Source organism: Apodemus sylvaticus, chromosome 5 (assembly GCF_947179515.1).
Source record: "Apodemus sylvaticus chromosome 5, mApoSyl1.1, whole genome shotgun sequence".
Taxonomy (NCBI): Eukaryota; Metazoa; Chordata; class Mammalia; order Rodentia; family Muridae; genus Apodemus; species Apodemus sylvaticus.
This window is the reverse complement of record NC_067476.1, coordinates 7083626-7109522: the sequence shown is the minus strand read 5'-3', so window position 1 is coordinate 7109522 and position 25897 is coordinate 7083626. Positions and strand designations below refer to the sequence as shown.

Genomic DNA, 25897 nt, shown 5'->3' with positions numbered 1-25897 from the left:
CCCTTAAGAGAGTGTATAACCTGCAGATGCAGTTCCCAAGGAGGTGAGCTGGGCTAATTGCTTTGCAGGTGCTATTCGATATAGGTTCAGGGTCAAGGGACAGTGAGGTTTTGTCACCAACTCCTACAGACCCTGCCGGAGGCCTTCTGTGAATCCCATCTCCTAGTGACAGTCAGCTTTCCACTGCTCCAGAAGCCCACCAAGTGCACCAAGCACACCTCTCGCCACAACTCCCTGGACTTCCTACTCCTGTGGGAATCTTGCCATCTTACTTCTACTGGCCTTTGACAGTGTCACACCATTGGTGTCCCTTTCTTGAATCACTCACTGCAACCCACAGGATTTTTTTTGTGCTACCTGCTCCCACTCCGAGCCTGAATTCCAGCTGCTCAAGCGCAGTGACCAAGTTCTTACTGGTGTGTCCCCGAGAACTTTTCTCCACTCGATGCTTCAGAGGTGGCTACTCAGGAACCTCATCCAGCACTGCAAATTGTCAATTCCGTGGGCTCTGCTTCCCACAGTTGAGGCTGCATCTCTCATGCGCTTTGAAAGCGGGCAGGAGCAACCAGCTGTCTGTGGCAGCATCTTCCTACCTAGGCCTCATCACCCACTTCCAAGCCTCGAAGCTATCAAGTTATCAAAATGTGAGACTCAATATCCTGCCTGTGTGCAATATCCAGCAGCTTTTCACGCTGGCAGAGGGGAGGGCAGCTTTCCCCTCTAATACCAAGTCCCTCACAGTTAAGGGATATCAGGACAGTATTCTCAAATGACTCAGCCTGTGAATCACCTGTTGGCTTGGCAGAAACATTTGGCTAGTTGTCTCACAAAACATCCGTAGGGCAGAGTGGCGCACTGCTGCCGGGCCGTGGGCCACACTGAGATCCACTGGCCTGGGGCTCTGTGGTAGCCATATCAGTTGTGTCGGCCCAATGCAGCAGAATGTGTTTCCTGGAGAGATGGTAAGAGTTCATGGCGGGCTGGTGGGCATGACAGCAGAACCTGCTGGGATGCAGCCATGGCTGGTGACATACAAAAAAGACCTGTCCCTTCAAAGGCAGCAGGCACGTGTCCCATTTGCTGAAGGTCATTCATTAGCTGAGGCGAGCCACTTGCTGGCTCCTCCAGCCACGAGGTAAGAATCAAAGGAGTGTGATCCAGTCATCCAGCTGCAAAGGCATCGCCTGACGGATCTGGGCACTTCCCCCTTAGGGCATCAAATGCCCAGAGTAAAAGGTAAGGCCTGTGAAGCCAGCACCAGCTGCATCCTAATACCCAGTCATGGGTACAAGGCTGCTCACAGCTAGGCCCATAGCAACCAGAGGTGTCAGCCAGGAAGCCAGTCTCCATCCCTCCTGACCACCATCCTCAAGTTCACAGTTCCTAATGTCCTGGGCTGTAGGGCAACAGGAGGACAGTGATGGAGGGTCTGGCCATGCAAAGAAGACAGATAGTCAAGTTTCTGGGGTGTAAACAGTAAACTCCTTTATTGAGACACTGTCACAATGATTCCTTTGTTACACAGTTTTTAAATATTTTATAACACTCTTCCTGGGGAGAAGTTAAAATCTGAGGCTTAGGTTAGACTGCTGGGAAATATACAATGAATTGTTTGGCCTGGAATTTTAAAGGACCCGAGGTCCTATAGTTTTTATCACAGCCCTACTGTTTACTTTATGTGTATTTCGCCAGCATTTGCCCAATCATATATATATAAATATATATATATATATATATATATATATATATATATATATATATATATATATATACATGGAGAGAGAACGCACACACCAGAGAAAATGGAAACATAAAATGATGCCAGAGGCATTTCTGCAAATATAAGAAGTAATTTTATTGTAAAATATTTGAGCTAAAGTGGACTGAGGAGAACAAAACACATTTTGGGTTTCAACGCAAATTACAACTTGGAAGGGACCAACAGAACAGGACAGAGCGAAATCAGATGGAGCTGGAGGCAGAAACCGAATCACATGACCTACACAGAATCCACGGGGCATATGGCCGTCTTCCAATATGGCTTCTTCTCATGCAGAGGCGTGCACAGCAGACCCTGGCTCACGATGGCACCCTGGCTTTTAGGAGAGCTCTCCAGGCCAGACATTTCTTTGGCAAGAGTAGAACTTGTTCTTCAGGGAACTTTGGGGGATGAGTGTTAGTGGCATTCATCAGTGGGCTGCACCACGACTTCTTTCACTTCAGGGATGGGGTGGGGACACAGGCACCAGACTGACAGCTGGCTCTCTGTGGGCGCCACAGCTTTCTCATGGTGGAAGGAGGCAACTCTCAGTGAGGCTTACGTTTTCCTTGTTGGTCCTGGAGACTGCTGCACTCAGAAGGTGGCACCCCCTCCCCCCTCAACCACCACACATACCCTGGAGGAGGAGGGAGAGGGCTGCATGCAGAGGGATCCCCGTGGACCCCAGCACTGACTGCGGCACCCAGGACACTCACTCCTCTGGTGGAAACCCAATCAGCTCAGCCACCCTGGAGCCAGAGTCCACTACACATGCCTCAGGCCACCCGCTGCTCACAAAGCAGTCTGGCTGTCAGTGTGGGCACCCAGCAGCTTCCGGTCCCTCTTGGCACACACACAGCTATTAGCACCACAAACATTCAGCAACTGAACGAGACCATGGATACACCATGTGCCATGCAGCAAGTCTTTGTTTGCTCATGTGTTTTCAAATGACGTAAGCTGAGCCCAGAGAGGGGGCCAGGCTTCAGGAAGGGACTCCCCACCATCATGAGCACAAGGTGCCAGGAGGGAAGAAAGGTCTCCGGCACCAATCTGATCTTCAGGTCCTTGGCAAAATCTCAGAATGTGGAGAAATGGCCAGGTTAAAGGGAGGTAGGGGAGGGAACGAGGCGTGGCAGGCACCCTAGCGCTCGCTGCCCAAGAATCTCCGGACACATAGCACCACAAGAGACAAGTGTAAAAAAATCAGCACCAATGTTCATAGTTATTTATCATCTACAGAACACGTGGCTCTCCAGCCCTGGACACTGTCCCATCAGCCTCTGCAGGAAGGAACACGGAAAAAGGAAGCAATCAGAATTAATTTAAGCCTGTGTTTTAATCTGTGTGCATGTAGAGAAGGCAGGATATCAAACGCCTTTTTCCCCTCCCCATAAAAAATTATTCAGAGCTAATCAAAAAGGAAAAAATAAAGCGACTGGAGCGGGGCCCAGGCACCTGCAGTGGCAATGCAGCTTCTTGCTGACTGGGCAAATTTCCAATTTATTGCACATTCTTGTGGGGGTGGGGTAAGGAGATGCCCTCCACAGACAGCCGGATGGCGAGCCCGAGCGGGTGCCTTGCCCCAGCTGCCCGCTTTCCCCATGGGCCTGAGGCTGGGTTTCCATGCAAGACTGAAAGCCAGGCACACTTAACATTTATAACAATACAATACAAATATTTACTTAAAATTCTCACAAAAACATAAGCACCTTTAATCCATCGGAAAGGCACGTGTGGAATGACATTTGGCCTCTGAGTGGATGTGTTGAGGGTTGTTTTTAAAAAAAAGATGGAGGCTTTGGCGACCTTTGCAAGGCCACCTCAGAGCATCTTTTGAAGGTCATGGGGAAATACATATCTTCAAGTTGAAATTTTTTAAAGTGATTTTCAAATGCTGCCCCGCCCCCACTCCCGGCCATCGGTCCATTAAACCTTTGCTGAACCTCTCCGGAGAGCGGAAGCGGGGCAAGGGGCTGTGCGGGGCTAGGTCATGTGATTCGGCTCCGTGGGGACACGGCTCTTCCCTTTGTTCTCTCTGGGCATGGGGTCCAATGCCACGGAGGGTCCGAGGCACAGATGAGTCAGGCAGGCAGGGGGAGAAACGTTCACTGTCTGGGATGGGCCGTGCACAGGACGCCCACAGGTGGGGTGCTGAGGTCACGAGGTTGCTCTGGAGACCGGTGGGCTCAGCAGCTCCTAGCCTAGGAAACAAGCTGGCCCCACTTCAAATCCAAATTTCTGTGAGGCTTCACCAAAGTCGTTGAACATGATGTCCACAATGGGGACTTGCTCTACTTTGGGGGTGTCGATCTCCAGCACCGTCTTCTGGTAGCCTTTCTTTGTCTAGGAAAGGGGAAGAAGTGGAGGTGGTTAAAGCTAGCAGCCTACCCCTGGCCCAGCTCCCTCTCCACCCCAAGGCTCCATGAACTCCTGAGCCACCAAATTAGCGGAACAGTTAAGCTAGAGGAAACACGACTGAGCAGAGAGGTGACAGGACCCCTATAAAACTTCACACAGGAGAGGGAGGTGGAACTCTGCAGCTGTGCCCAGCTCCTGCACAGCTGTGGGCAGGGTAGGAAACCTTCCATGCTACCTGCTCCAGGGCGAAGTGGGTAAACTGAGGCACAGAAGGGTCATGACGGTACAGGGCCTGAGCAGCCTGATAGGCTCTTAAGAAGAGCCTCAGTCAGGATGAGGGAGTTGCCGGCCAAGATATCTCTTTCAGCACAGATTATAGGCAGAAAGGCACAAGAGAACTTCTATCCCTAAAGCCAAGCAAGCTTAACTTCAGGTGTCTAGAACATTTATCACAGAGGGCAATCTGGTTCTGCCATTCTGCTGGCTTCCTTCAATGGTCTCTGACATCTATCTTTCTTCCACGAATCTTGGGCTATCCACTGGCCATCTGTCCTGAGCCAGGGTTTCCAATACCATGGATGTGAACTCCATTCACATGAAACTGTGTCTGGCCTGGGAAAGATGACCCTCCACTGCCTAAACCCTGGCCGAAATCACAAGAAAGCAGATGGGCAGCAGGCACCCAAACATTAACTATGGGTGCAACATGCCAGGGTGCAACCTGGAAGAGAAGGTCTCTACTGACCTTGGGTCAGTTCTGAAACTCCAAAGCCTGGTGTCTAGCTGCACGGCCTTATTCTTCCTGGGAGTAGACTGAGTGTGGACTCCAAATTCAAAAGGAAACCCTACTACTCAAGGCGATGGCGAAAGGTGGGAGTTGGAAAGACGATTAGGCCACGAGAATGGACCCCTCACAAGTGGGTTTCCTTCCCTTATGAAGGGAACCCAGAACGACCCTCTACCTCTGCCTTGTGATAACATTGCAAAGATTGACTGTGTACAACCTGGGGTGATGGCCCCAACCCTGAACTTCCTGCTTGCAGAACTGTGAGTAGTTCTGTGGTCTATAAGTTACTTAGGCCATGCTTCTCACCATGATGCTAATCTCTGAAATTATATAAGTCAGCACCAACCAAATGTCCTTTATAAGAGTTGCCTTGGTCTGGTATCTCTTCAAAGCAATAAAATCCTAAGACAGGTGGATTCAGAATCTGTATTTTCTTAAATGAGAGTCTTGGGCAATTTTGTCATTTATAGTTTTCTGGCTGTCCCTTGAGAAACACTGAAAGAATTTGCCACCAGGATCCCAGCACTGATTCTAGTTGCTTAGAACATGGTTGAGTTTTAGGGATACCTACAGCTGATCTGGCCGGGCAGGTTGTAAGGAGACTGGCTAAAGGAATGGGCATACCCTTCTACTTCCATGGTCATTGCCTGAAACTTACCATGTAATATATCTAAGGGGCTAGGGAGATGGCTCAGTGGTTAAAGTGCTAGCCATGCAAACATGGAGGCAGAAGTTTAAATCTCCAGAAATACACATAAATGCTAGATGGGTGTAGCAACTCCAAAGATCTAATGCTATCTTTGGAAGACAGAGACAGGGAATCCCAGAGTAAGCTAGCTAGCAAAACAAGTCACATCAGTGAGCTCTGAGTTTGGTTGAGAGACCTTGTCCCAATTAATAAGATGGATGATTCCCAGCAGACCCTAATGTTGGGCCTACACACACACACACACACACACACACACACACACACACACACGCACCTACGTGCCAATACATGAAAAAGCATGCACATACACAAATATGTACACCATACACATAAACAATATAAGAGGGGAAAGCAGGGATGGTGGCCCATGTTTTTAACTTCAACACTCAGGAGATAGAGCCAGGTGGATCTATAAGTTCAAGGCCAGTCTGATCTATAGACTACAGAGAGACTCCTTTGTACTAATGAGAGGATTGTGGCCAGGATATGTAGAAAAGCCCTGTCTCAAAAAAGGTATGTGGCGGGGTTTCTGGGTAGCTTCAGGGGCTCGACTTACATACCCATGTAGCTGGCTGGAGTATGAGACCCTCACTCTCCTGGCTAGGCTAGGGAGTCAGAGCTGGTCATCCCTGCCATCTAGGGCCTGTTACCTTGGTCTCCATTCCCAGACCCTTACATGAGGTGATCGGCCTGGCCTTTCCTGGGCCCCAGAAGATGCTAGAGTCTTGGGAAAGCGTGAGAGGCCAGTGATGGAGTGTCACTTTCGCACACCACTGAGTCATGAGGCCACATGCCCATGCCAGCCCACATTCCCTCCCTTCACGGGAGGTATCAGCATCAAATGGGTCGTTCTCACCCACTCCAGGGACCACCATGTGTGGAGCTGGCAGGTGATTTCACGCAGATTTGTAGAGCCCCGTTGCTCCAATTATCAGAGCGCTTAGAGAGGGACATATTTAAAGAAGAGACATAAATAACCATTGCCAGCTAGCAACGGCCCCCCAGGGGCACACAAACCGCACAAACAATGGATTGATGTGGAATGACTCTCCTCCCCTCCACAGGGTCTGCTGCTTGGCAGCCCCGTCAATCAGGCTCTCCAGCCACACAATAGCAGTGTTGGAATTCCAATTTCAGTGGCTATGATTACAAAATGAGTCAAGCTGGCTTCCTAGGGCTGGGCAGGCCTTGGTACCACTAGCCTGGTACCACACACGCACCTACGTGCCAATACATGAAAAAGCATGCACATACACAATATGTACACCATACACATAAACAATATAAGAGGGAAAAGATTCGGGGATGGTGGCCCATGTTTTTAATTTCAACACTCAGGAGATAGAGCCAGGTGGATCTATAAGTTCCTGAAGGAGCCCTGTAGCCCAAAGAGAGAACTGTGACCTTTCAGATCATGACTGAACTCAGGGGTTTGGGGGCAGAGAGAGGTTTGCCACTCCAGTCAGCCTGCTGCACGCTGCTCTCCTTGGACAGCCTTGCGATTCCACAGTCCTGCCAGCTTGCTTCCCGTCCGAGTCCCCTCCCAGTACACAGAGCTGTTTTTTCCCATCAGCAGTTTATTCTGTTCTAAGCAGTTATTTTCCCACCTTTCCCAAGACAAGATCTTTCCAGGAGTAAAAACAGGAGACTGCTTTCTGCTCCCCAGCCCAGTGTTCGACTGTCCTGTACCTCACCTCTGCACTCAGAGATACTGAGGGTGCCACAACTCAGAACAATGCTTAGAATAGAACAGGCCTTCCCATGAGGAGATGGTCCGTGCGGGCTGTGGTCAGGAGAACTTCCACTTCAGCTACCACACTCTCTCAGGGTCAGCCGGACCCTGGATCTGTGTAGAGAGTTCCCCAATATGTTTGGCTTCCTCAGACGCCCAGTCCCGGACTGGGGAGATGTCTCCGTCAGTAAAGTTCTTGTCGTGCAAGCATAAAGAGCAGAGTTTGCCCCCCTGAACCCACATTTTAAAAGCTGGATGTGAGGGCCGGAGAATGGCTCAGTAGATGGCTCAGTGCTTTAGTCTCGGGCACCCACATTGCGGCCCATAACGGTCTGATCTGGGCTTGCTGTGGCCTCCATGGGCACCAGGCATACATGTGGTACATAGACATATATGTGAGCAAAACACACACACACACACACACACACACACACACACGAAATAAAGATAAAATAAATCCCTCCTTATAGATAAAAGCTGGGAGCTGGTACCTGCTACAGTGTTGGTGCTGGGGTGGGGGTGGGCGGCTGTCAGATCCCTGGAGTTTACTGATCAGGCAGTTTAGCTTACTTGGCAGGTTAAAGCCTTTTCATTCTACAGGAATGACAACTACTGTCCCTTCCACATGCACCTCCTACATACTCACACATACAAGTACGCATGCACACATACAGACACACACATGCATACACACAAAGACAGTCAGTCCACAATTCTCACTCTGCCCAGAAAGACACCTACTTCAGTGGGAGTGGTCGCTAAACTCCAACCAGGACTTCCAGGCCAGCCGCACTCTGGTATGGCCAGGCTGGGACATATCTGGCTCAGACAGCTCAGAGAACGGCACATAAAAAGACTCCAAAAATCTACCCTAGGTGCACACCCCAGGGAGGTATACTCACAGCACAGCCATCCACCAGGGCACGGATGTAGGGGTTGTTATCATAAGACATTTCCTCATCGTTGGAGCCCAAGAAGCGGATCGCCTTATCATAGCTGCCTGTGGCGGCGTCATGCCAGGCCACGGACTGGTAGCAGTTGTAGGTGATGTTCTGGTGGGCGGAGGCACTCAGCAGCCGCAAGAAGGTCATTTGTACCACGCCCACAGGGCTGCCTTCAGCATCCACATAGGAGAGCTGGGGGTACGCATAGCAATGGGATGAGCAGAGTGGAGACACAGCAATGGACAGTTTCCCACACCCACAGGGCTTCACCCAAGCCTGTCCCCTTAGGCTGCTGCCTGGAAGCTTCTGTACTCCTCGCCCCCGAGAGTCTGGAGAATGAGCCAAGTGAAACACACCTCGTGTTCTTCAGAGACAGACAGTCTGCCTATTATCACACATTCGGTGGCCCTGCCTCTCTAGAGTCAGTGCTTATTCTGCTTCCTCCAGGAAGCCTGCCTAGGTCAGATTTTCCTGCATTTGACCCTCTTTTCTGTCTCCAGCTTCCAGGCCACTTCTGAGGAGTCAGTCACCTCTTCCTCATTTGGCATACTCTACCTGGCTTGACTGCACCACACGGTGTTCCATTGAGACCCCCATTCCTCCCCAACTTGCTTCTCTCTATGGGACACAGAAGGCCTGACACTCCTATGGACGGGTCAGCGTGCTAGAAGCAAGAGGCCAGGTCTGATTTCTCGGAGCTAGCAGATGTATGGGAATAAGGCCTTGGAGTAGAAAAGGCTCCTGGGGTCTGGTGACCACGCCCCTTCCTGCCCTGGTACTTCTTGACTCTGAGTGTTGACAGTGGCCCATAGGCAGGAGATACTGCAACTGTCACCTTTGGTCACAGCCCTGTCACTGTTCTCACTGTTCCTTGAATACAGCCCTGAGGCTGGCTGCACCAGCTCAGGTCTGTGTCCCAGTGCCCATCTGTCACCTTCCTCAGAGCACACATGCCACAAGCACGGGAGCTCAGCCTCTTGTCCCTGTCACGAGTCACTGTGTTGAACAAAGGAAGTCAGCATGGGCTCTTGTGAACAGATGGAAGGCCACTGCTGGGTGTTGAGGATACGCAAGGCCCCGTCTTGGGAACCAAGAGCTAGAACGGCCAGAGACCTGTGAGGAACGGCACAACCTGGATGGATGATGGACGAGCCTGAGTAGCGTCTGAGCTGTGTGGAAGCTGGAGTGACCAGGTGTACCCTGGAGCTACAAGGGCATCCTGTTCTGCCAAGGGACAGGCTTCTGAAGCAGCAAACAGGCTATCCCGCAGAGCACTGCCTATACTGTACTGGCTGGCTTTGTGTGTCAACTTGACACAGGCTGGAGTTATCATAGAGAAAGGAGCTTCAGTTGGGGAAGTGCCTCCATGAGATCCAGCTGTGGGCATTTTCTCAATTAGTGATGAAGGGGGGGAGGGCCCCTTGTGGGTGGTGCCATCCCTGAGCTGGTAGTCTTGGGTTCTATAAAAGAGCAGACTGAGCAAGCCAGGGGAAGCAAGCCAGTAAGTAACATCCCTCCATGGCCTCTGCATCAGCTCCTGCTTCCTGACCTGCCTGAGTTCCAGTCCTGACTTCCTTTGGTGATGAACAGCAATGTGGGAAGTGTAAGCGGAATAAACCCTTTCCTTCCCAACCCAACTTGCTTCTTGGTCAGGATGTTTGTGCAGGAATAAAAACCCTGACTAAGACATATATCAAGCAAGTAGCCAGGGCTCTGGAGATAGGACCTCTCTGGAAGACCCCACTCTCCACAACAAACTGGGAACTGCCTCAGGGAAAGAGAATGGTGCCTTGCAAGTGGCTTCCAGAGTATCACCAGTATCTCAAGCCATTATATGCTCCACTAGGTGCAGGCTGCCATTGACACCCAAGAGAAGAGTCTCACTGTCTTTTGCAAAGACTTTTCTGAGGCATCAGTATTATGAGGGGTGCAAAACTCTTAGCTGTAGGAGAAACCACAGTCTCCTCAAGCCTGGGTGTGGCTGAAGGTCTATCTTCACACAAGGACTAGCAGGGCTCAGCGAGGCAGGTCCTGTAATGACGTTTGCATCAGGAAAGAGACTGACAGAGGTGTCTCCTTCTGGTAAACCCAAGTCCAAGCAGCTGCTCCCCCAACACTGTTCTGTGCTGGCCACTCCAAAGGGCACATAGGCAGGGAAGGAATGCTTGGGGCAGTGCTGAGTGTGGCACAGGCCCTGGTGACCAAGAAGACATGACAACTTCAATAGTAATAAGAGGAAAGAATAGTGTGGTGGAGGCAGGCCCTGGACCTTGGTCCTTTCCACCATGATGGTGGGACACCCTAGGGTTTCCCATGCTACCAAAGACATTCCACTTCCTTAAAGACAGCTTGAGGAAAACCCACAGTCAGACTCTGCAAAGGAAAAATGCATACAAACCGGCAGTCTGGGTATCCGGCGCTCCTGGGAGGACACGTGACTGACTTGAGAGAGGACGCATGCCACAGCAGAGGCAGGGGTGGCCCCACAGAAGGACCTGAAGCCCTAACACTGTCCCAGGTTAGAGTCTTTAAGAGGACCTGCCCTAGGGGATGGATTCCCTGCACCCTCCGTGTGTGTGGCCGTCTTTGGCAGCTCCTGGTTCTTACTGGGAACTGGGAGCCAGGCAGTGTAGCCTGAAGACAGACTGGTTTGCCTTGGATGGTCCCTGGCCTCTGTCCCTGATAACCAACTCAGGATAAAGTCAGACAGGAGCATGCCTAGACAAGGGTATTCTATGACCATTTGCTCCTTTAGCAAGGATAGCAATTGGGTGGCTGCCCCTGGGGGTCCTGGACTACACCAGGTGGAAGCCATTTGGAGAGGGGAGAAGCCAGGTCAAGTTCAGACAGACGGGACCCAATGGACCTCAGCCCGGGCAGTTTCATTTCCACGGCTCCTTGCCTGACCCCTCAGATCTCCTGTCACTGCTACTGGGTCTTCCTCCTCACAGGTCCTTCTGTGTGACAACTGTTCTCCTCTGAAGAAAGCAAAGGGAGCAGAGGACAGGAAGCAACGGACGAGGATGGCCCGCTCCAAGCAGGGGAAGAGAAGGCTGTGGGGCTGAAGCCCCGAGAGGCCAGGCCACAGCTTCTGTGCAGAGGTGTGTCAGGACCGTGACAGATAGCCAGGCATGCCTCCAGGCTGAGGGATGACAGAGGTGGGGCAGGATGGTCCTGGAAGCCACTTGGCTGTGTGTTCACTAAAGAGGCAGAGGCCGGTGCAGTGCTGAGAGGCAGCAGAAGCCCCAGTGGGGTTTGTGTGAGCAAGGACTCATGGGGAGAGGCTTACCAGAGGGAAGAGTCAAAAGAAGGTGTAGGCTCTTCCCCAGACCTGGACTCTGAATTCTAGCCGGGTCTTACAAAGTTTTGAGCTGACTTTACTAAGGGCCCTGAGTAGTTGGGAAAAAAATATCCCATTTTGAGTGGGAGAGCATTGGTCTCACAGTAGTGAACCTTAAGAAGTTTCTGACCTCCATGTTGACCATAAAAGCCTTCTGGGTGACATTTTTACGATCTCTTCACCTCCAAGATGGGTTATGTTCTAAGACACAGCCCCCATAAATTAAGCACAGACTAATATAGCCATGTGGGGCGAACCTGATGCCTATGAGGTCAAGGAAGCCAGAGCCCGTGGGCCTTGCATAGCCCAGGAAGAGTGTGAGTGGCAGGGGTCTGGAAGTGCTCTCCTGAACCTCCTAATTGGCCACGCCCATGAACTTATGAAGGTTCTCCTGCTCAGTGCATGTCTCTCCTGTGGCTTGCCAGCCAAGTTGTGCCATCCATAAGCATGTGGCTTTACTAGCATGCTCACCTCCAGCTGCCAATGCCCTGAATCTCAGTGGGAAGCTACCTGCGTACTTCCAGGATGGAAGGAACTCTGGTCTGGGTATAAGAAGAATTGAGAGGAAGGAGCACCACACCCATCTGGGCCTTGCTGCCAGGCGTGTGGAGCATTCTGGCCTAAGAGGCCATAGCAGGTATGGCCCCAGCTGCGATTAGGCCCATGCAGCCCCCAGAGCCAGGCCGAGCCACAAGCAGGCAGCGTGAGGCGGCCACTTACCAAGGAACCCCGCTTGTACTGACTATACCAGGTGGAAGGCTGTTCTTTGGGCCAGCGGGCCATTTTACTCTGTAAGATAGGAGATGGTGGGTTTAAAGTGACAAATGCAAAGAACGTGGTGTCACCTTACCAGTTTCCCACGCTTGAATTCACTGAACCAGGAACCTGGGTTTTCTTTGGGCCAAGAAGTGATTCTGGCCTATGCATCAGGCAGAGATGGTGGGGAGGAGAGAAACAGAAAATGAAAGGGTTACTTCTGCCTCTACAGACAGACCTTCCCAGCTCTCCCGGCCCCTGAGTCCTGCCAAGATACCTATGCCTCCTCCCCTCAAGCTGACATGGGGTGACAACTGCTCTAGAGCTCTACAGCTGGTGGCCAGGTACATGCCAACATGGTCATGCCGGGATTACAGGCGTACCTACCAGCCTGCATGTACCAGGGCATCTAGTGATGGCTGAAAGGTAATAGTGGGACAGTAAATGACAAACACAGAAATCTCATGCCAGTGACAGGGAAAGTTGCAGCCAGCATGAATGCAGCAATATAGACTGTGTGTGTGGTGCATGTGCATGTGTGTGTATGTGTGTGTGTGTGTGTGTGTGTGTGTATACAGTGTGTGCACATATATGCATAGTGTTTATGCATACTATATGTATATGGCACATGGGTGTGGTATATGCCAAGTATGTAGCCATATGGGAAGCTCCCTCTGTGCTGGCTCTCTTCAGGACATAGAACTGTCAGGCTGAGACTGAGCAGGAAGCTCTGCCCCTTCTGATTGACTTCCTTAGTGCCAGGAGTTACCAAGTAGGCTGCTGGGAGAGAATTGTCCCCGACAGACTTGTTTGGTTGTGGGTCCTGTGTGCTATGCTTCCAACATGCCAGACAAGATGTACACATTGGAGCCATAGTGGTACAACTGTTTGTGGTGTCACCAGCTTTTCAATAGGTTTAAGGCTGTTTCACCGAAGGGAACTCACATGTACCTATCAAGTTACCTTTTAACCACTGGTGTTTAGGCCTATACAGTACTGCCTTTCTCAGTTGGTCATCAAAGGAAGTTTATTTTTTGCCACAGGAGATGTGGAAACAATGTTAGAGTCAGAAGGGGTGAAGTGTTGTGCAGTAATATCCTTAGGGAGCAAACACAACTCACAAGTCTCAGGAACCTCCTCAGACTTACAGTATACAGAAGGCCCCTTAAAATGCTATAAAAGCAGTGAGAAAGGGGTTTCTCTGACCAGCCAGGCTATGTGCCAGTCGCAAAACTCCAATGATGCAGCTTTTGTGAGCTGTAGGCCTCCTGTGATGGTCTTTTCGGTGGACAGCTGCTTTTGAGTCACCTGAGCTCCTGTGAGGAACCCCAATAAACTCTACAGCTCCGCTCAGCTAGACCTGGGTGGAATTATATTTTCACTCTGTGTTTTATTGTTGTTGCCCTTTATGAGGTACAAAAAACATTTGTTGGTGTCTCTCCAGAAAATGGCATACAACAGATGTGTGTGTGTGTGTGTGTGTGTGTGTGTGTGTGTGTGTGTGTGTGTGTGTGTGTGTGAAGGCCTTCACTGGGACTAATGGTCTCTGGGGTTCTTGGAAGCATTAGGTAATCTGCCATTCATATAGGGCTTCCTTCATATAGGGCTTACCTCTGGGCCTCCTCGGGGAGTCTCATTTGGGGATCAAGCTCTATGAAAGCCAGAGCTGCAGATATGCAAGACTGACCAACAGAGTGGGCTCAGAGATTATTGGGCTTAAGTAATGAGTGTCTGAGACTCTGTAGGGGGAGAGTGGGAGGGTCGTGTCTCTGCACTGATTCACTGTTGGTGTGGAAAACCAGAGTTTCAAGACATCCTGGGCTGACCAGATCCTTTAGAGACCCATGTATGGGATCCAGGCAACAAAGGTGAAATGGGGAAGAGGCAGGGATATGGGTCAATGTGATCTCTCCCTTTGAGCTCGCTGGGTGCTATGAAGTGTCCTGTCTGCCTGCCCCTGCACCTCTGCCTGTGGTTTTCAGATCTGTCTGTCAAGGCCACACTCAAATTGTGTAGGAGCAGCTCCTCCCAAGTTAGGGATGGAGGGCACAGGCTTCAACTCCGACTTCTGATGATAGCTGCTCCAGGGTCTGGAGCCTTGTTTCTCACTGCCTCTAGCAGAAGGTCTATTTATCCTGGGCATGTCAGCTCTGGTTCAGCCCACAGTCCATACATGGGGGAGAAGCAAGGGGTCCGAGTGCAGTGTCTGGATAGAGTCCATCTCACATATCCCAAAGCTAGGTTGGTTACGAGAGGCTGTCTGCAGAGGGCTCTGCTCCTGCTGCCAGTGGCAGTGTGACTCAAGGGCGTGCTGGTGCTTACCACTTCTATGGTGAGATTTAGAGAGAGGATGGCAGCTCCAGGAAGCCTTCATGCACTCTCCACAGGAACCTACTTCCCAGGTGCTAGGGTTGCTAGGAAGCTGTGGTGTGGAGCCACATACACACCTGCTGTGACCTCCAGAAAAGGGCACGGGACAACTCTGACCCAGGCTAGATGAAGGGACACTGAGGCCCTGGGGTCCATGACACGGAGGATACTGGGGTCATGGCCATCCTCTCAGATATGGGAAGGCTCATCCTTTTGCCTGCCTGTCACTGGCTGAGGAAGGTAGCCTCTGACACAGATTCTGCAGCACAATTTACACACCTATCACATGCACACAAAATCCTACTTACAGGAGTGAGCTCAGAAAGGCCACAGGGGTGACTAACTGATACCCCACAAAGTCTCTTGAGTTGTCTGCCTACAGATTCCTCACACATACCCCTGCCTGGCACCTGAGAGGCCTGGAATAGATACCACAGAAATAAGCTGGCAACCCCAGTTCAGGCACACAGCAGCCTCTAGGTCTCCTTCTCACTTGTCCCCAAAGGCCTTTCAAAGTTTTAGGCTGTGCTCCAGGGATGGCTGCCAGCCCCAGGATAATCCCATTGTGGCTAGCTGGCGGAGCATGCGCAGGGCAGTTGCTCTTCACCTGCAGGAACCAAGGCCACACGGGCTGCTGCTGCACACCTAACCTATCTCATCTTCAGACAACTTAAGCGTGAATCCCAGAAGTTCTGAAACTGACCATCTATTGGCTTTTAGTCTTAAAGCTTTATACACACAAGAAACACTGAGACCCTGGCCCACGTGGAAGCCAGCAGTTGACACGGGTACTCACTCCCTCAGACTTCTTGTCAGGGAAGACGCACGTGGACCCTCCGGCTGTGAAATTGCAGTAGACTTTGAAGGAGTCCCTGGAGCAGCCTTGGTTGGGATCGACCCAGTATTCGCCTGAATTTCAGAGACAGGGAGGTAGATTCATGAGAATGGCTCCCCACTGTTGCAGAAGCCACAATTCAGTGGAGCTGTTAAATGCACAGCCAGGGCCATAAAGCCTCCGACATAGCTTCTCTCCTATCTCACAGTGCTTTGCTGTTCCTGCGGGGAGCATAAAGAGGAGCGGACAGCCCTGTTCGCAGGAGTGCAGCTGGGGCTTGAAGCACACTGTGTGTCTGCTGACCTTGACGGGTGGATGGCACAGAGACAAAGAAAGAGTGTTCTGAGACGAACCTGGAAATTCATGGGCGAGGCATCGGAATCTACTGAAATCAGATACCCCTCAAATCCTGTAGGAGGAACATCCCTACTTCTGGGGAAGGAGAAACCGATTTCATTTTACTGCTCAACAGATCCTTGGTTTGAAGAGGGGGAGGGGAAGGTTCTATGGTTCTGCCAGTGCTTAAAACCCACTTTCCCGAGCACAGCACTGCACATAATCCCGACTCCAAGCCGCTTTCAGGCCCAGCTAAGTGCCAGGCCACAGGATAATACCCAATCAGCCTTAACACGTCAATGCGTGACTCCTCTTCTCTCTGGCTTCTCCTGACATGGTAACCTCCCTTTTATGTTTCTGAAGATTAATGAGGGGGCCAGTCCAAATTTCCTCCCACAGATGTGTGTGGGTGAGGGGCGGCTCTGGCTGGCCCTGTCTCCCGCACTGTGGTCCTCCCTCACCGTCTGGGAAGTCAGGGTGGCAGAGCTGCAGATCCTTGCAGGTACGGGCTGGGTTCTGCTGTGTGCCCAGTGGCCGCTTCATCTGCTCAATCTCCAACTTCAGGGAGTTGAGGGAACCAAAGATCTCTTCCATGCCATCTGCATAATCAACGTAACTCTCCCCAACCCCATCATCCAGGAGCTGGCTGGCATCAATGTTCCGCCGAGTCCTGGACGCCTGGATTGGCAGGGGCTGGATGACCTCGCCTGGAGGGCCCTGGGGTGCAGGAGAGAGCAGTTATGAGAATGACCCTGTCCCAAGAGCAGAGTTAAGATGACCCTGAGCGGGAGGTCCGTGTCCCTCAGTCTCCATGTAAGGTAGTCTAGGGGCTAGCAGCACCCAGCCACATCAAGCTTTTCCTGTATGTAATACAACCACAGAAACACACATACAGACACAACGCACACATATACATGATACAGAACCATACACATCCATATGCATTTGCACATATAAACACAAGTATGATCATACAAACATTCCATCCTGCATACAAGTACCTTAAAAAGGAAGGTAAACAATTCAAAATAGCTCCAGGAAGTCCCTGAAACTAACTAGACTCACTAGGTCTCTCCCTGCCAGACCAAGCAATAGAAAGCAAGAGTCCCTCTCTGAGGAGCAGAGTGAAGCTGCAAAGACTCTGAGAGCAGACCAGATGCCCGCACGATGCAAACACCAGCTAAGCTGCCTGGAAGAAGTTTAGGTCAACTGGGCGGGCCACTTAGAAAGGACACTCTTCATTACTTTGAGCTACCTGTAGGCCACGCAGTTGTTCCAAGTTCCCAGTATTGTGAGCTGTCACCCATGCTGGGGCAGGCTTTGAAGATGCAGCTGTCTTTGAGTCATTTCTGCTCCTGTAAGTAACCCCTCACCCATACTCCTGTAACTGACCTCAATAAAACTCAAGCTTCGTCAAGTAGGACTCAAACAGTATCCATACTGATCTACAGTGGGCTCCCTATCTGGGCAAGTAGGCATGTGTGTTGAATCCCCCAGGAAATCTTTAGTAATATAACTATACACATTCACAATATAGAAATTTCTATGCATATAGAAATATGCATGGATGTTTATATCTGCCTGTGCATACATATACATAATACACACATAGAAATACACACATAAGTGATCACATATGCATACATATATACATCTAGAAATACCTACATATGCATATATGCATATTCATATACATAATATGCACACAGAAACATATGTTCACATACATAAACATATAGAAACATGCCTGCACATTACACAGGTATGCTGACACATACACATGCACATAAATGCATAGACCACACTCATATTCATGTTCACAATACATATATGCACATGTACAGTATCCATGTAGAAATACACAATATACTTTCATGTTTATACACATTTATATAAGTACATATACATACATCTACACATAGCATATTCACAAATATGTTATACATATGTATGTTTATATACATGCACACACATATTCATATAGAAACATATCTTCAAATTTACAAATGCATGTTCACACACATACATGAACATGCACAATACACAGACAGAAATGCACATACCTGCATACACATGCATGTGCATACATGCACACATATATATATCATAACAATATGTAAAGCAGCATACATATATATAAGTATATATATATATACACATTTACATGTGGCATTTTCACATATGTATATATACACATGAACACACTTAAACACACATATGCATATATGTTCAAACACATGCATATATCACAGAGAAATATACATTTATGTCTGCATATGTATATGTGCATGTTGATACATATATGACCTCTTCCACATATACTTAATGCATATTTGCACACATATGTACAGCGTACACACAAATGTCCATACTTACAAGCAAACATGTATACAAAAACCATACACAAACAACTAGATGCACATATATATGTACATCAGTATGACACACATGTTCACATATACCCACAGATCCCATAACATCCATGCACATCTACATGCCCTATCTCTCTAGCCAATAATCCTACCCAGAGCAAGTCAGCCCATGAGCCCATTGACAGGCCTGTGAGACTCACAGTCCCCTCTGTATCCCCAGGGTATGCCATGGGAGTCTCACTGCATCTCAGACAGCAAGCCCCACAAACAGACAATCCCTTCGTTCCCTTTCACATTTCACAGACTACTCACGGGTGGGCCAGGGAGTCCTGGGTGGCCTGCCTCGCCCTTCGGGCCAGTGGGACCCTGGAAAGAAAGCAAGAAAGCAAGAAAGCAGCACTTAGTCATGGAGCCTCCTGTGTTCTAAATGACCTATTAGCTCTAAGAAGGCCAGGACAAAGGGACAAGACAGGCAGGGTTCTCTGCTCCCGAGGCCAGGCCCAGCTGCCTTAGCCTGAGATAGGCTAGGCTCATTTAGAAAGACAGGAGACAGGTGTCAGCAAAAGCAAAACCACCAACAAGTAGGCTTATGGAAACACAGAAGCTGCATGGGCCATCAAGGAAATGTAAGCCCAACCCTCAGTGGGCCTTCATCTCAGCACAGCCAACAGGACCGTTATCAGAGAGACAAACGTGCCGGAGAGGATGGGGCACTGCTGGTGGGAATGCAGAATGGCTCTGCCCTGCTGGAAACCAAACAGAGATGGACATGCCATGTGAGCTTGCTGTCCCACCTCTGAGTGTGCCTGAGTCGGATCTGAGTGATGCTCACACACCCAGTGGCTACTGCACTGACCACAAGAGCTGGGATGTGGAGTCGGCCTAGGTGTCCATGCAGTGAGTAAACAAGGAATGTATTTTATACACACACAAAGAGTGTTGCTCAGTCATAAAGAAGGCCATCTTGTCTTTGCATGGGCCCAGGGGGATTGGGAAGCAGGGATGAGGAAAAGGACAGACAGACAATGAGGGGGCACTCAGAAGTGAACATTAACAGAAATACAATGTATAATAATCTAGAACATTAACAGTTAATAGGAAGCAGGAGGTAGGGTAGAACAGTGGTTTCAGAGGCTGGGGAAGGGGCAGGGCCCTGGGACACTGGGAGGATGGATGACAAGATGATGGGTGCCAAACACAGTTACACAGAAGGAAGGAATAAAACCGGGTATTCTATAGCACAGTGGACACACACACACACACACACACTAGCCTGCTAGGTTTCATGCATATCTAGAGGGGCTGGAGGGCTCACTAGCACACTAGCAATAAAGACACAGAAACACCAATGGCCACAATTTGATCAGGATGTGTCATGTATACATAGTAAAAAGCCACACCAAGGCCCATAAATACATGTGATTATCACATGTTAGCCCAAAGTGTCAAGAGGTTGCAGGACCTGGCAGAGCTAGCTGGCCTCACCTGATTTTCTCCCATCTTACCCCATGAACAGCTACAACCAAAATAGTACTTAAAAACAGCCAGCAGCAGAGCAACTGAATAGTTATTTGAAAATAAAACAAAACAAAACAAAACAAAACAAAAAACACTCGAAACCAAAAACCTAAAGACAACAAGAAATGCCAACAACACACAGCGTAATGAAGAAGAAAAATGGAGGTGTGGAGAGGACAGCTATGGGTCGGGGTTGGGGTCCAGGGTGGGGGGAATCAAAGATGGGGGGTCCAGTTCTAGGGCACTCCTCTCCCACCTCTCCATTTTGTGTCACAGCCACAACAAGGGAGAGTCACTTACCGAAGAGCCTTTAGCACCTTTGGGACCTGGAGGGCCCTGCAGAGAGCAGAGGTCAGAATGTCAGTACACAGAGGGCCACTCAGGTCTCAGCTTGGCTTGGTCACCCCTAAGAGTCTGCACTATGCCTGCCTGGCTGAGGGAGCAGGAGATGGCGGAGATGGCTGCCACTGACGCTCTGGGAGGGTGTCTGATGGGAGGTCACCCTGCCCACAGTGCTCAGACATCAAAAGCCAAAGAAGCCCCTGGGCTCCCATGGGGCCTGGAAGGATCAGCTGCAGGACAGGCATGCCCACATGGGCCCAAGGTCCGGCCTGCATGGATCGGTCCTAATGGGTAGAGCCCAGGGATGTGGACCCTCAAAACACAAGGGAGGCCCGGGCTAGCTTCCTAAGAAAATAGGTCCCTCATTTTCAAGCCTGGACTGGGCTGGCCCTGCCCGTGCACACTGGGAAGAGGAGAACCAAGACCACTCCCTTCCCTCTCCCCAGATACAAAAGGCTCTCCATTCTTTATGAGGGGGTTCAGGGATTAAACTTTGCCCTCCCTTCCCCTTGGCAAGGCAATCAGGGGAGCCTCTCCTGCTTCTGTCCTTTAGGATGCTAAGGTTGTATTATATACAAATCAACCCTTGTTCAATCGTCTCTCCTAACATCCCTGAGTTCTCTGGACAGGCTTGTCATCTCCCATCTGTCCTTGTATCCACTGGTCCTATTCCTCTGCATCCACCCTAGATACATACCGGCAAGCCAGGAGGCCCAGGAGGCCCAAGTGGACCGGAAGGACCTGTGATGCCCTAGAAAGGAGCAGAAAACACAGGTTACCAGCTTGTAGATGAGAGTGGGATTAAGAGAGGTGACCCCTGTGACCCTGCCATGATTCCCAATGCCCTCCTTTCAGGGACCATGAATCCTGGCTGGCAGCTGTAGCCAACCACTCTGTGTGGAGCTTACATCATAGTGGGAGCCACCACATCTCAATGGACTGGACTGATTAATCAAAGCATCAGCCACAGGCTGAAGACCCCAGGGTCATCTCCCTGCCCAGCCTGGAAGGATCTGTGCACTAAGACACCACCCCTACCATACACTGCTGGAAATCAGAAAAGTCTGTTCCAACCTCCTTTTCAGCTTGACCACATATCTCTGCTCATAATGTTAGGCCTCACCACAGTGGACAGAGAAACAACATGAATGTGTTTTCCAGCCACTGCTGACAGCCCAGACTCACAGGGAACAAAGTCCCTGGACCTGCACCTCTGGGTCCCTAATGGGTTCCATGCTTCTCAAGCCTGCACCTTGGAGATGTCTCCTACCTGCAACCTGGACAAGCCCACAGTGTGTGTGGAGAAGTGACTATACACTCACATACACAACCACACAAGTCTGAGTACACCTGAAGCCTGAGGACCCGGGACGGTCAGAAAAGCATGCACAGTGGCTGAGGCAGGGCTCCAAGGAGCCTCACCCTTCCATGCCATGCACTTCCAATATGAACTAAAGAGGGGTGTCTGCTGCTTCCTCAGCCCCCAGAGGCCCCTGACACCCCCACATCGCTGACTTTAGGGATAGGTGTAGGCTGGGAAAGCAATGATCCCCAGATGCAAGGGCTGTCATTCTGTGGGAACAGTGTGGAGATTCCCACTACAATAAATGGGATTTTCCCACGCAAAGGCACATGTCTTCCCTCCAGTGCCACACACAAATTGCCTCTTGAGCTTGGGAGTCTCCCCCTTTTCACCTCCTGCAGTCAAACAAAGGCACAGCCAGGGTTTCCTCCATCATGGCACACCAAGATTGCAAACTAACCAGCTACGGTGGTGCATTCCAGGGTAAGTCTGGGGTCAGATGTGGGCATCTGTGGCAAGGTGGGGGCAGGGATGTTAGAGACCATTTCTTCTGCCTCTCCCCACACGTGAACATGCCTGCTGGCCTGCCATTATTTTCTGCCTAGCTCGTCAGGTCAGAGGATGGAGAGAAGACTCTGACTGCTAAGACCCCCTGATTCTGAGGATGAGAAAGCAGTGAGGAGAGAGCTCCCGCCTCCACTTGAGACCTGGGTTTGGGGTGTGTTCTAACTTGTGTCTCCTGGACATAAGTCCAAGTCTCACTGGCCCCATCTGCAAAACAAGATTTGGGATTCCATGGCAACGAAGGAATCCTCCCAGACTCCCTGGGAAACTAGGAGTTGCCCTAAGGATGCCAGCTACTATATATACCTGTTCTCCTTTCGGACCAGATGAACCCTGGGGGCCTGGGAGTCCTCGGTCACCCTTTTCACCTTGTTCGCCCGGAGGTCCGATGAGTCCAATCAGGCCTGGGTGGCCCTGTGAGAAAATGGAGCCATGACAGGTATCTCTGCTACCAGTGCCCTGAGTCCACCGCACAGGGGCCGGGTGGCGTGGCACATAGCCACGACTCAGGGAAACGTATCATAGCCAACATGCCAGGGAGTGAAAATATGCAAAGACAGGCCAGGCGACGATAGGTCTCATGTCCCTTGCTGGTAAGGACTGTATTTGAAGAAACACTCAGGGAGAGCCAGGGTATGACTGAGCATTTGACCAGCATGCATGAGGCTCTGGGTTCAGTTCCTGGCACTGAACCCCAATAACGGCCAAAAAGAAGCCCACAGGGCTTTTACTTGGGAAACAGCTGACTTTGGTGAGCATGTCCCCTTTGCTACAAGGCCTGAGGCTGACAGGATGGAAACTGCTGAGATCTGAGGATAGCACCTTCATCTGAACATCTTTCCGGAGAAAAAGCCCCGTATCTGCCTCATACGTCTTTTGGTTTCCTATGAGCATCTACAATGTTCTGGAAGGACTTCCAAGTGGAAAAGGATGTTGCCTTCTCTGTGAGCAGCTGTTTGTCTTGTGAGCTAGTTTATTTACAAATAAATCGATGGAAGGATAAAAGTCACCATCTGCTAATGAAGCCACCAGGGCTCTAGAAGGTTCTCGTCAATTCTGGGGCTTCTAGGACTCCTGGCATACAGACACGAGTCTCAGGGCCCTGTGTGTATTTCTCTTCTGTTGAGCTACCTCAGGGTCCCATGACAGCCACAGCAGGTACTTAGCAGTGGGTTCATAACCCCTGGGACTGAGTCAAGGGTGCTGCTATTGCAATGTTGGGGTCCCCTAAGTCTCAGCTCACCTTTTCACCTTTGGGACCGGAGTCTCCTTTGAGGCCAGGGAGTCCTGGAGGACCCTGCAGGAGAGGGGAGAAGAGTCAGTGTCCTTGTCCCAGTAGGTTCCAGTGCCCCAACTATACAGACACAGTGACTGCATGCTGCTCACCATGGGGCCGGGTGGACCATCGGGGCCTGGGGATCCTGGGAGGCCTTGCTCACCCTGAAACAGAGTCCGTTGGTGTAATTCTGTGCCTCCACCAGCACCTCTCCCTCATGCCAGGCCTGATAGGCCACTTACCACAGGACCAGGGATCCCACGAAGACCATCAGGACCAGGCTTCCCAGGGGCCCCTTGAGGGCCTATGGGGCCAGTCTTCCCAGGAGGGCCTTCTAAGCCAGCTTCTCCCTGCAGAGGAGGATGCACATGTTCAGAGGCTCAAAGGGTCCAGCGCCCAAGCCCCTGGGGTGCTGTGGAGGTGCTCCCATGTGTCCTGAGTGCTACCACAGCCCACCTTCCTGTGGAGGCTAACTTGGCCCAAGCTCCACTCTGTTATCCAAACACAGTGGCTCCCTGACTCCTGCTGACCACAGAAGGCCACCTACCCGGTGCTAGGCCACACAGCACTGAGATGCAGAGTTTACTAAGTCTCAAAGGAAGATAGCAAATGTTCCCATCTTGGCCATGTGGGTCACCTCACTGCGAGAGTGGCTGAGCGTTCCAGTGCTGGAAACCATGTGGACCACTTAGGTTCTGGCTATCCCAGTCTCCCAAGGCCTCACTTCCTGTGTGTGATGTCTTCCCCTCTGTCATAGGTCAAAGGCTGGGCATGATCTCACCCTGCCCTCTCTGCCTACTCCCTCTGGCCTCTTCATCCTCCCTTAGGCTCCCTGACCCTTTCCACCTCCCTCTGTGTCCCTGACTCCTCCGTCCCCAGGCTGCACCCTGCCACTGTTCCAACCTCTTTCAGGCCCACAGACATTACAGCCACCAGGGTAACTTACCTTGGCTCCTTTCTCTCCCTGCCTGCCTTCAGGACCTGCAGGGCCTGGGGGACCCTAGAAAAACAATAGAACAACAAAGACTTGAGTTTGGAGACCAGACCTAGAGTTCAGGGAAGCTACAGGGTATGAGGCCACGCTGAACCACTGGCCAGTGAAGATACAGGCTCCCATAAGCAGTCCACAGCTCCAGAGGCTGGAAAGGCCTGGATCTAGAGATGTCTTAGGTGCATGCTTTGGCTCAAATGCTGCATGCAGTCCAGGCACCCACTGGAGCCTGCAATGCAGACGTCTGTTCCTAGGCCTGATCTCCTCTCTCATCATGGTCAGGCCTGGGGACAAGGAGAGCCCAGCTTTTGCAGATGTCTTCTCCACATAATGGTATAATGGGCATAGCATCTGCTGACCATCCTAAAACACCCAGTCTAGATTCTGCTTCCTCAGAGGTCACTGCACCCAGCTCTGTCTTCCCCACATATCAGTGTCCTGATGAGTGTGTCCCACATTTCAGATATCTGTGTACCTTCCTTGGGGCCATGTGTGGCACCAGGGACTCCACAAGTGGTGGAGAGGGGTGTGCAGAAGGACTTACCCTCTTTCCTGGAGGCCCAGATGGACCAGGTTCACCAGTAGGGCCCGGGGATCCCTGGTTAGGAGAAAGAACACAGAGCATTAGAAATTTGTCCCATCAGGACACACGAGTATGCTGCCCACAGCCAAGGAAACACACAGAAATATTGTCCTTTCCACGGCCAGCCCTGCACGGCCCCCTCTCGTGTGGGGGCAAAGCAAGTCCACAACAAAGTCCCTACAGCCTTCACACCCTACACCCTGTTGCTGGCACTCAGAGACTCCAACTCACATCCTGTTGCTGCACCTTGAACAAAGAGATCCCCTGGTGCGTGCTTGTGCTTGGCACGCTGCTGTCTGGTGTCTGCCACAGTACCATCACCCGCCTCTCATTTGCAGAAGGACCAAGCCGAGAACCCAAGGCAGGGAACAGGGGTGTGGACAGGACATACCTGGCTCACGGCCCGCCCATGCCCCCAGCCCTTTGTTTCCATTGTTGCCTGTCTCACATCAATGATATAAGGATTGCCCTTGGGCCAGTGATATGGTTTGGATGGCCTCTGAAACCCAGGCTTATCAAACCACCCTTGTGCTGGTATTGACGGGAGGGACCTGCTCATGTGTACAGGTAGATTTCATCACCATCAGAGAAATGAGCGAACTATAAAAGGGGGGGGGGGGTTAAGCCCACCTCCCCCTTCCCATAACTTCCTGATGACATCCACTACATTATTTTATTATTTGAGACAGGGTTTTACTCTAAAACCAAGGCTGATCTTGACCTCGTAATGTAGATCAGAAAGGCCTCAAATCTGTAGCAATCCTCCTGCCTCAGTTTCCTGAGTGCTGGAATCAGAGGCCTGAACCACCATCTCTGTTCTAGCCTTGTTAAGCCGCAGCACTACACCCCGCCTGATAAGTTTCCTCTATCTTGACTTCCCAGCCAGCAGCAATAAGCCCAACCCACTTATCTTGCTTTAATCACCCAGTCTGTAACATTCACATTAGCAGTAAAAAAGACCTTAACAGTCAGTCATTCCTAGGAGCTAGTCCCACCTTGGGTGTGGGCTGAAGAGACCT

At 50.8% G+C, this 25897-nt stretch overlaps 1 protein-coding gene across 2 annotated transcripts in view; it reads right to left on the bottom strand.

The window, feature by feature from the left end:
- Positions 1-1830: 1830 nt before the first annotated feature.
- Positions 1831-25897, bottom strand: part of Col5a1 (collagen type V alpha 1 chain) — a 151374-nt gene continuing 127307 nt past the window's right edge. The window contains exons 53-66 of one of the 2 annotated variants that reach the window (XM_052181959.1): positions 24840-24893; positions 24251-24304; positions 23547-23654; positions 23415-23468; positions 23272-23325; positions 22335-22442; positions 20859-20912; positions 20120-20155; positions 18614-18667; positions 16391-16646; positions 15555-15667; positions 12483-12551; positions 8251-8484; positions 1831-4105 (exon numbers count right to left, since the gene is read on the bottom strand). In XM_052181959.1, coding sequence (XP_052037919.1) covers positions 3959-4105; positions 8251-8484; positions 12483-12551; positions 15555-15667; positions 16391-16646; positions 18614-18667; positions 20120-20155; positions 20859-20912; positions 22335-22442; positions 23272-23325; positions 23415-23468; positions 23547-23654; positions 24251-24304; positions 24840-24893 — 1395 coding nt within the window. In that variant the 3' untranslated portion in view covers positions 1831-3958. Of the gene's footprint in view, positions 4106-8250; positions 8485-12352; positions 12422-12482; positions 12552-15554; positions 15668-16390; positions 16647-18613; positions 18668-20119; positions 20156-20858; positions 20913-22334; positions 22443-23271; positions 23326-23414; positions 23469-23546; positions 23655-24250; positions 24305-24839; positions 24894-25897 lie in introns of both variants that reach the window. The other variant, XM_052181958.1, reaches the window with a different exon arrangement.